Source organism: Arachis duranensis, unplaced genomic scaffold (genome assembly GCF_000817695.3).
Source record: "Arachis duranensis cultivar V14167 unplaced genomic scaffold, aradu.V14167.gnm2.J7QH unplaced_Scaffold_232527, whole genome shotgun sequence".
NCBI classification, from domain to species: domain Eukaryota; kingdom Viridiplantae; phylum Streptophyta; class Magnoliopsida; order Fabales; family Fabaceae; genus Arachis; species Arachis duranensis.
The window spans coordinates 89,778-101,529 of NW_026264853.1; the positions used below are offsets into that span (position 1 = coordinate 89,778).

Consider the following 11,752-nt stretch of genomic DNA (forward strand, 5'->3'; position numbering starts at 1 on the left):
ATTCTTTTTTTTTTGGAGAATTTATATTTAAATTTAAAATTTAAAATAAAAAATTTTGAAAATTAATAGTTAATATTGACTCAAAAAGTATTAGTACCCAGCTGAAATCTAATTATGATTATTAGAATAACGATATGATTAATAAAATTTATTATTATTAGTTAATATTTGACTCATAATATTCTAGTAAATTTTTAGTATTAAATTTTAAATTTAAATAATATAAACATATGATATTCACTAAGTGTTAGCACCCAAATATTTTTGTTATTATTATTACTAATCAAATTACTAATGCATTGAGATGGGACATAAAGGCGCGCGGCGCTCAATTTCATTCTTTTTGAGTTTGGACTTTTCTATTTATCAATTTGGATTATTACCTTTCTCTTTTTTGATTTGAGCAGAAAACAACCACCAAATATAGTAACGTGGTTAATTGGTAATAATAAGGAATATATTTGAACTCGCAAAGTCTCGTCAGATTTGATTTACATTTAGATATGAAGTTAATTTAATTTGTTAATTAAATTCTTAGAGTTTAAACTTTAAAAATATATATTTCTCTAATAGAAGTGTTACACATACAAGTCACTCGTACGAACGTGTTAATACGTACACTACTCAACAGTTTTTATAGCGCGCTTCGTGTTCTTCTTCCTCCTCCTCTTTCTCCCCTTTCTTTTTCTTTGTGTTTTTCTTCCTTTTTCTTCGCATATTTCATCTTTATTGTTATTTTTTTATTACTGTTGTTGTTACTTCATTTTTTTCCCCTCCTTCTCTTTCTATTGATTTTGCAACATTATGTATTTTTTTTATTTGATTTTTTTCTCTCAAAAAAAATTATGAGAATATGAAATAAAAAGATAAAGAAGAAGAAGCAGTAGAAGATGAAGAGGAGGAAGAGGAAGAGTTTTGAATTATGCAGAACTTATCAGTACACATACACCGAATGTTCTTAAATAATACACTCAAATATCTTCGTGTTACACTCAAATTTGCTGCAAATACAGGAAAATGTTTCCTCTAATGCTGCAATTTTTTGTTCTTTTTTTCTTATTTCTTTCTTTCTTTTAGTTGAACAATGTAAGTTCATTCTCTTCCAAGTAATTTTATATCATTATGTATTTTTTCTTCTTCTTTGTTTGATTTTTTTGTTTTTATTCTTGTTAAAAGAGTAAAATAAAAAAAAAACTTGAGAAGATAAAACAAGAAAAAAAAGATGAATAAGAAAAAAAAAAGAAGAAGATGATGATGATGATAAAAAAGAAGAAGAAGAAGCAGTAGAAGATGAGGAAAAGTTTTGAATTATGCAGAACTTATCAGCACACATACATTGAAAATTCTTAAACAATACACCCAAATATCTTTGTGTTATACCCAAATACAGAAAAATATTTTTTTAATGCAAATCTTTTGCATTACATTCAATTCAAACCATCAATGATGAGCAATAATTTTCACAAATAAAAACAACATTATTTACCCACAGAATCATAAACTACTAATGAAAACATTAACTAGAATCGAACCACACTTCAGCCACTTGATTGGATTCAAAATAAACAATTTCGTTCTGGTTCAATTGACAATCTGAACTTTAATTATTCATTATTTTCAACAACGAGATAACTGATAATGAAAGAGAAAGAGAAAGAGAAAAAGAAAAAGAAAAAAGGAGAAAAAATTCCAATAAAAAAAAGAAGGAAGAAGAAGAGGAGGATGAGGAGGTAGTGTTGATAAGAGAATAAAATAAAAAGAAACTTGAGAAGGTAAAACAAAAAAAAAGATGAATAACAAAAAAAGAAGAAGAAGATGGTGATGATGATGATGATAAAAAAAGAAGAAGAAGAAGCAGAAGATGAGGAGGAGAAAGAGAAAAATTTTGAATTATGCAGAACTTATCAGCACACATACACTGAAAATTCTTAAAAAATACACCTAAATTTGCTGCAAATACAGAAAAATGTTTCCTCTAATGCTGCATTTTTTTCTTTTTTTTTCCTTATTTCTTTCTTTCTTTAAGTTGAACGAATATAAGTTCATCATATTCCAAGTAATTTTGTACTATTTTGTGTTTTTTTCTTTGTTTGATATTTTTTTTGTTTTTATTCTTGTTAAAAGAGTAAAACAAGAAGAAACTTGAGAAGATAAAATAAGATGATGATGATGATGATGATGATGATGATGATGATAATGATGAAAAAGAAGAAGAATAAGCATCAGAAGATGAGGAGGAGGGAGAAGAAGAGTTTTGAATTATGCAACATTTATCAGGACACATACATAAAAAATTCTTAAAAAATACACCAAAACATCTTCGTGTTACACTCGAATTTGGTACAAATACAGAAAAATATTTTCTTTAATGCAGAACTTTTACATTATATTCAATTCAAATCATCAACGATAAAACATTATTCACCTACAGAATCATAAAATGCTAACGAAAAAATTAACTAGAATCGAACCACACCTCAACTACTTGATTGGATTCAAAACAACAATCAATTTCGTTTTAGTTCATTGATAATCTGAACTTGAATTATTAATTATTTTCAACAAGATAATGAGGAGAAGGAGGAAAAGGAATGAGGAGAAGAAATTCCAATGAAAAAAGAAGGAGGAAGAGGAGGAGGTGGTGGTGTTGGTGACGACGATAACGAAAGAACGTGCAGCAAGAAGAAGAAGAAGAAGCGCGCGTTGATTGAAAAATCTGTTAAATTAGGAAGCACGTGAAATCGACGTGCTAGAAGAGGCACGTCTAACGTGAAATAGAATATATGAACTTGTATGATTTATATGGGTAAAGGAAAAGTATATGGAACCAAGAGGTTACCAGCAAAAAACTAAACAAAACCACGTTAATTTATATTTCATTCTTAATTAATTTAATTTTTTTAATTTACAATATTTGTTATTAATTGTTGTTTAATGAAAATCAACTTTTGAGTAATATCTTTCCAAAAGTGCTCCTAGGATCACGGCACAAAATCAAGCCCATTTCTTCACACCTCACACTCGAAGCTCTTTGGGTTCATTATTAATTAATTTATTTTTTTAAATTTACAATATTTGTTATTAATTTCTGTTTAATGAAAATCAACTTTTGAGTAATATCTTTCCAAAAATGCTCCTAGGATCACGGTGCAGAATCAAGCCCGTTTCTTCACACCTCACACTCGAAGCCCTTTGGGTGTTACACTGCATGGTTTTCTCTTCTCCCTTCATATCATTGATGGCGCTGACCTCCTCCATCGGACCATCCAAGCGCCACTCCATTCTCAAGTAAAGTATACGCTCCTGATTATTCATCCTATCACGGCGGCTACGGTGCATGGTGCCTCATTGGTTACATCAGCGGCGCCAACCTCATCCAGTCAGACAATCAAAATAAGGGTGCGGTGCAACACTTCCGGAAGAGAGCATCTTCCATGGCGTTTTCAACCCCGGAAGGCGGATCGATTAGTACATTGATCAATCCAACACAAGGCGATGAACAATTCAGTGTGGGTGAATTAGTTATTCAAGAGCAAGAAGGGTCGAAGGTATGTTGCATAAGCTTCTCTTTCGTTGTTAGAAATTTTGTAAAATGTGTTATTTGAATGTTTATTATTCATGCTAATTAGATATTTTTTTTAGTTCAAAAAATATATTTATTTGGAAAATTCTGGCACAGTTATATATTGAGACGAGTAAGTATGCTTAAAAATTGCTACTAAATACTTACCCAGCATCTTCGAATTATAAGAATTGCCATCATTAAAGTATGCTTGACTCCCAGCTTTGTTTTGCAATATTTTTTATGGTTTTAATTGGACTCATTCATTATATAGTAAGGAATGTTCTTAACTTGACAATGATTTTTTTCGGTTTCTTTAATTGAAGGTCGACGAAATTACCGATGTCGTTGTGACTAGAAAGGATGAGTTGGACGACGGACACGAGGTTTGAATGTGCTATGTGAATGTTTCTAATTCATGCTAATTAGATGTTTTTTAAGTCATATTAGACCTTTCACTGTGTTAATTTTGTATTGTTGACTAAGAAAGAATATGTGCTCTTTTTGGTAGTATTTATGCCTTGGCAAGTTTTTGATAAGAATATGCTTTGATTTTACCTTTCATCTACTTTCTTAGGGTAGGTTACATCAATTCGGCATATGCTTTCAATATAGTATAACTCTATTATAAAGTGCTTTATAAATCTTGAAATGGTATTAGACCATATAATGATATAAAAGAAAACAAGTAGAGTGATGATTATACACTTTCCTAAAGTTCAAATATCATTTCTAGATTTATCATCATAGGATTTTACTGAAAATCTTCTCAGGTTACTATATGAAGGTGTTTTGTGATTTGTGAACCTATCAAATATATTGGTTCCTTATGTGATCAACTCGTTAACCATATAAATTCAAACCAATCCAACATTCAATATATTGGGTTGGGCTAAAGTTTTGGTTAGTATTTATAGTGAAACAAATCTGTATAATATAGATGTTTTTTAAAATTCAAAAAGCTCATTTATTTGAAAAATTCGGGTACGATTAAATATTTATTTGAGATATTATTAAAGTATGCTAAGACTTTGTATTAAATACTTACTGTGTTAGGGCTAGTTTTAATTTGTATCTAATTTTGTATATTGACGTTACAGTTGCCAGATCATAATGGTGTAGGTGAAGAGGAAATTCCAGTCATAAGAATGAGTTTTGGTTCGTTGCCTCTCACACAGAAATTTTATGCAAACTATGCAAAGAAAGTTGGGTTCGTTACTAAAATCATGAACACGAATTTTGATAAGACGCGGAAAGAATAAAAAATACCGGTTAATCAATCTATTTACTGCACGCGAGAAGGTTATCGAGAGTCTAGGTCGAACGCAGCAACTCGAGCAAACAAAATTACAGCCACGAGATGCAGAACAAGGATGTATGTCATGCTAGACAAGGAGAAGAAAGTTAGGTTGTGTCTAGATTAAAACTGAGGCATTCTCACCCCTATTTGGCTAAGAAAGTTGTCCACTATCATGAGTACCGGGAGCTAACCATGCATGCTAAGTGCGTCATTATGGATAACGACGAGACTGGAATAAGACCCAACAAGACGTATCTAGCACTGACAAACGAGATTGGTGGGTCCGCAAAGCTGGGTTTTTTCATAAAAAGATGTCAGAAATTACATCAGACGCAATCTCCGATGCTCCGATGACAATGAGGACTTCCAGAGGATGATGAATTATTTCGTTCGAATGAAGGAGATCAATCCCAACTTCTTTTATGCCATAGATGTTGACGATGCTAATAAATTTAGGAGCACACTATGGGTAGATGCAAGGTGCAGGGTTTCGTATGAATATTACGAAGATGTGGTGTCGTTTGACACCACTTACAGAAGAAACAGGTCTGTATACTTATTGAGGAATTGCAAGAGCAGTTATTTGTTAAATTTGTCTTGTTGCCTCACAGTTGTTTTTGCTCTTTTCACAGGCATGGTCTGCCATTTGCATCCTTTGTAGGTGTAAACCACCATGGGAAGTCTACTCTTCTTGGTTGTGCTTTACTTAGGAGTGAAGAGATCCCTAGTTTTGAGTGGGTGTTCACGCAGTGGGTGAGATGCGTTGAGACTGCACCAAGGGGGATTATCACTTACCAGTGCAAGGCGATGGCTGGTGCTATTATGAAGGTCCTACCTGACACTATCTACCGATGGTGCATCTGGCACATAATGAAGAAATCATAATTCAAGCTCGGTGGATACGCTAGGTACGGAGAATTGAATGCAATGATGAATCACATTGTGTGGAATTCTCCTTTGACTGAATCATTCGAGGCTGATTGGGCTGGTTTCATCAAACAATTTAACTTAGGCCACAACATATGGTTAGCAAGTAGGTGCTTGTTAAATTAAATCCCGTATGTTGGTTTCTAGTTGCCTATTTATTCACTTCATGTTATTTTTGCTGCCTTGATTCCATTCTTATGTTTATGCTAAGAAATGTAGTTGAGTTTTCTACCTCTATAAACAGTGGATGTTCTTTTCAATATATAAACAGATGTTTTTTCTCGTAGTGTTTCTGGATATTTTTTGAATTTATTTTGTCAGTGCGTTGGAAGTGAGATCATCATGTTGTTTATAAGCGGCACTCTTATGCATTTTTTTGGCAGACTTTTATGCAAATTGACGAAAGTGGGTTTCAATATTCTTCAAGAGTGAATTTTGGGCAGGCATGAGTAGTACACAGCGTAGTGAAAGTATGCACACATTTTATGGTGGATACCTGCATTGCAAGAGTGGGTTGGTTCAGTTCGTCCATGAATACGACAATGTACTTGGAAACAAGGAGTAAAAGGAGCTGGAAGATGATGCTGCAGACTCGAAAGGAGTCATCCCATGTATAGGGAGCACGGGCATTGAGAGACAGTTTTAGCAGGAATACACCAGTAGTATGTTCAGGACTCTTCAACTGGAGGTAAGAAAAAAAATTGATTGCGTGGTTCGATCAATTGAATAAAAGGGAGATACAATTTCTATTAAAGTGGACGAGCAGAAGGTATTCTGGGGAAAGCCTATCTACCATACTTTCAGGGTCGAGTTTGACCCTTTGAGTCGAAAGGGTCAGTGCGAGTGCAACAAATTTGAATTTGCTAGTATATTGTGTTGCCACACCCTTGCGGTCTGGTCATACTACAGAGTTGACACAGTACCGAGCTGCTATGTTCTTCTTCGATGGAGTAAGAATGTCATCCGCAAGCACACTTACATCAAGAATTACCATGACGTGGCTCAGAGTGATGAAAGCAACAACTTGTTCAGGCATCTGTGTTCAGAGTTCTATAACGTTGCGCAGGAGTTTCTTGCTTGTGATAAGGAAGCAGCCATCTTGCAAGCTGCCTTTTGGGATGCAAAGTTCAAGCTGACTGATTACCGTGCCAGCATGCGTTCCACTACTGTTGCTACGTCTCAAAATACCATGGTTACATAGAGAACATGCGTTGGTATTGTACATGACATACATGGACCCTTAAGAGTCAAAACCAAAGGATGGCCAAAGAGTAAGAGACTTGGAACAGAGTTGGACAAGTCAATTAAGAAGTCAATGCAAAAAAGGAAGAGGAAATCACATCCGATATGTGTTAGAAGCGACACATATTTTAAATTTTTCTTACGAAATGGTGTTCTTGATTAATGTATGTTGTTCTGTTTGTGTTGTGCATCTTGTAGGATGAGGTTGACCTTTAGTCAGATAATGATCATCATGGGTCCCTTACTAAAAGATTTGAGAATTCTACTATGTGGAATTCATCGGATGGTGGTAGATTCATGCACTTGTTGAATTCTTTTAGGCATATATAGTTAGGATTCTTGGTGTGAGTTTGGTGTCATTCTTTAGATACAACTTAATAAACTATTCCTTTTTTTGTTTTGTCACTTGCAGTTATCTTGTTTTGAAGTATTTATTCAAAGAAACAAAATCACAATTTTTGTTATCTTTTCCCCATTTATTGTTTAAGGTTTTAAATAAACGAATTGTCACATATTTGTTCGCAAAAATTAAATGGTTTAAATCCACCGTGAAAACGGACGAAGAGATTAAAAAAACAAAACAAAACGCATTGACATCTCAATGAAGTGCACGCAGTCGCTAATGCGTAACACATGAAACAAAGAAATCATATACGAAACCATCCATTTTACAATGAGAAGAAACATCCGAGTGCCTACCAGAAACACCATCCACTTAAAATCCTACCTTCTGTAGACTGATCACGACTGAAGGCCGTGCAATGCTTTAATTTCCAACAACTTCACAATTCCAGCATTAGAAAACAGTGATAAAGAAATAAATAGCGCCTCCATTTAGTTAACACCACGCTAGTTAATGGACAGAATTTCCACTTAAGCATAGACATGAACAAAAGGATTAGGTACACCGATCAGAGTTAACTCAATATTATCAATATGCAATGCATTGCATAATGAATTAGTGACATCACTAACTTGGAAACTTATTGCTTGAAAATCCTAAAATAACTAATATATGAAACCTGCTGACGAGTATCTAACGAAACATGAGCCACTCACTCATCAATAAAGTACTAACAAGTTCAAATGCCTTAAACATGATAAAACATAATACAGATCTAGAACCATTCAATTTACAAAGAAAAAGAAACATCCTAATTCCTAGCTCAAGCACCATCCACTCAGATGTTTTCGATTGATTGTCACCATCAACTTGAGAAAATCAGCAACATGAAATCATAAACCTGCAGTGAAATAGGATTTATCAGGCTCACACGAAACAAGTTTAAGCTGGAACATGCCATATTAAGCTACATAACTCTATCACAAGGAAACCATAGATGTAGTAAGGCAGGTGTCTATATTGATGTTTTCTTACCTAGTCAAAAATTCTTTTTCCGTTGTCTTCCCCCCTTGTTTGGATTTCTAGTGGGTAACCCTGCACGCTGCAGCATGCTCTTCGTGCTTAGTGCTGTGAAAGATGATCTCACAGCCTTAATCTTTTTCCTTCGCTGGTTTCGGCGCACATGATGGCTGTCCAATGCCTGCAGCGCCTTGCCAATTTCTGAATTATGAGGACCAATCACTATGTCTAGTATGATCTCCTTCCTAAACTCCTGTACAACGTCCTGCATGGCAATTACGTGTTGGAGGGTAATTTTAAAAATGAGAAAGAAATTGACTAGAAAGGGGTTCAACTTAATTGTTATAACATATTTAAATTCACCTTGTCCCAATGCTGCAAGGGTTTATCTAAACTCCAAAACTGCATGAATTTGATGACGAATACACCACAATCACATCTATATGTACAAACACAGAATATTATTCCCAACCATGATATCATTATCAAGTGAAGTGCTATTAAGACTATTGTTAGGTGTATTTTTAACTGACCTGTTATGCTATTGTGGGACGCTAAGATAGAAACAAGGTAGGTCGTTCTCCGTGTGCTCATATGCGGGCATAGAGACTTTCGCCATGTCTTCAATGATTCTCCCCTGTAAATCAGCAACACGTTAGCAATCATACAGTTTCAATTACTAAGTCTAATGGCGAACTAATTGGTTGTCGTATACCTACTGCATAAGCAGGTATTTTTAATCTTTCATTGTTAGGTTCTCATGTATTCATACTATCCAGCACCCACAGCCTTTTCTGAGCGATCTCAAAGGCATACAGCCACCAATGACAATCAATACAGACTGGGGCAAACCACTTTGATGGAAGCAGAAATATCAAAGCATTTACATGATCAAGTTAGTCACCAAATAGATATAGTCGCTAAATTTCTAAAACATTTAACGTGTTGCGGTACATCTAATGAAATGAAAGCCAATCAAATCTCAATTAAGTACATGCAAATTCAATGCCTGAGACATGAAAACTAAAAACCATATTCAGAACCATCCAATTGACAATTAAGGGGAACATCCTATTGCCTATCACAAGGAACATCCAAGTAATAAACACGGGGGTGTAAGCACTTAAACAAAAACATCAACCTTCAAGCATTAGCCCATACAAGAACCATATAGGTTTTTTTCAACTAGCGCATTAACTTACCCATTTTCGCATGGAAGCTGCTATCTTGTCAAAAAATCTAGAATCATCACCGAATTGAGGACCCAGCCCCACATAACTAACGGTGGGAACCTCTCTGAAGGAATCCAAGTTCCTCTTTTGCAACACAGTTTCCTGTTAAAAAAGAACTATTTAGGTTCAGATCTCAAATCATTATAGATAAGAATCCGCAAAATCGTGCATAGCAAAATTCCTAAAGGAATACAGTAAAAGTCATCCCTAAACCGCAACGATTCTGAGTCATTAAAGGTTGAACACATCCACTAAACGATCTGCATAAAAAAATTTAAATTGCGTTACAGTCATCTGTTTTAGCCACATATTAAGAAACATATTCATTCTATCAATGTATTAGTATGTTATACTTATGTTGCTGGTGACCCAGTGCCGAGGCAGCAGTGAGCAAATATCCTCTCAGACCAATGATAGATGCTGCCTTCCTTCATAGGACGCCACAACCTAATTTTGCTCCAACGATCCATTGGCTGCCCATCGTCGCACTCTCTCCTCATCATCATCGTCCAGCTTTTGCCCTTTTAGAAGTGGATTCACCTTTATAGGAGTACATTGCGTATACTTCTGTTCCGTCCGAGTATTACCCGGTGAGATTTTCTTGCTTGGTGGGCTAGGAGTGATGCAAGACGGAGTGGTTGGCATCACGGTCTGCAGTGGCCTCGTGTTCTGCAGTTGCTCAAAGTAATGCCATATTCGTTCACTCTCGGGGTCTCGGTTCGATAGGAAATTGGGATTACTGCAAGAAACACAACCGATGTTAGAGAAATGGTAGTTGTATGTGGATACAATCCCTAATTCACTAACAAACAAAATAGACCACAAAATGAAATAGTTTTGATTAGGAGACTTGCCCGTCGAACTACCATTCTTCATGTTGCACTAGAGCAACGGAGAGTGTTCCTGCATCGGAAACTATAGAGACGGGTGTTTCATGGGTTTCCTTATCCTGATTGAGGTTGCCTTTTGTTGGTTCGGCACTTAGTTTTTGTTGGTCAACTCCCTAGTTATAGAGTCGGCACATCCGCTTTGCAAGAGGCTCATTCTCCTCATCATCATCTGTGCTAATTGGGAGATCCTTTTCCTCAAGATTTTTTTGGGGTGGACCTATGTGATCGATCCTTTTTAGCCCCACCCTTTTTTTGGGTAGCTCCCCTGCTATGTTATTTTACGTATAACGAATATGTTATGTGAAGGAACATCCAATTACATTCAAATGAACCTAATAAACTTAAGCAAAGCCATTCGATGATTTAAAAAGGTAGACAACAGTAATCGTATACTCACTCTCGGGCTAGTTTTTTATCGTTCGACGCACCGTGAACTTCTCCTTGTTGAAGCTTGGAGGTGGAGATGTTGTGCGTCCCTTGGTCGTCTTTCCTTTGATATCTGCTTACTCTCTCCACCGACTGACCTTCCCTGTTTGAAGTAATAGCATGAACCAAATTAACAATAGCGAAGTAAGATTCTTAACACGCTAAAGCCTTAAAACGTGCTTACCCTTGGCGGCACCGAATCCTTTTGCCCACGCTTCTGTGTTTCTTTTTTCCCCGATTTCCTCATCGCAACTTGTGGTGACCGGCCCTTTATGTCTTCATCTCCCCCATGTCTAGTCAAAAGGTGCCCCTGAATTAAGAAACAAAGGGAATTAATGATCTTAATCAAACCCCAAAGCACCACCAAACCACAAATCAGAAACAACAAAATAAAAAATCTCAAACACACGGGATCAGCGACATCTACCTAGCACAACTGACGACAAAAAAGCAAACATAAAAAACATCTTGAGTGGTCTGATAGGCAGCTCCGACTAACATAACGGCATAAATTAACCGATTACGAGAGAGAAATGAGTACCTCAGATAGAATATATTGCGCCTTCTTTTCAAGTCTCTCCGAGGCCCACGCATCGAGCCATGGCTCATGTTCAAGACAGTTGTCGAGCACACCGTATTGCAACCACTGAAAATAGAGTATCTACACAGAGGATGGGCACAATTTAAGTTATACATGATGGAAAACCATGTTGAATATACTCTTAAGTTAAACAGTTAGCATCAGATATGGTTCAAGATTGTATAAGGCTCGCAATCATTTGGTATATAGCAATGGACACAGAACTAGTG

The 11,752-nt window shown here is 35.6% G+C and overlaps 1 protein-coding gene across 1 annotated transcript; it reads left to right on the forward strand.

Moving 5' to 3' along the window:
* Positions 1–3,434: 3,434 nt before the first annotated feature.
* LOC127744200 (protein FAR1-RELATED SEQUENCE 5-like) lies at positions 3,435–7,247 on the forward strand. The gene is made up of 9 exons (XM_052256481.1): positions 3,435–3,548; positions 3,889–3,948; positions 4,663–4,772; positions 5,193–5,408; positions 5,495–5,716; positions 5,771–5,895; positions 6,233–6,333; positions 6,523–6,981; positions 7,230–7,247. The coding sequence occupies exons 1-9, from the start codon at positions 3,435–3,437 to the stop codon at positions 7,245–7,247; spliced, it is 1,425 nt and encodes a 474-aa protein (XP_052112441.1).
* Positions 7,248–11,752: the final 4,505 nt, after the last annotated feature.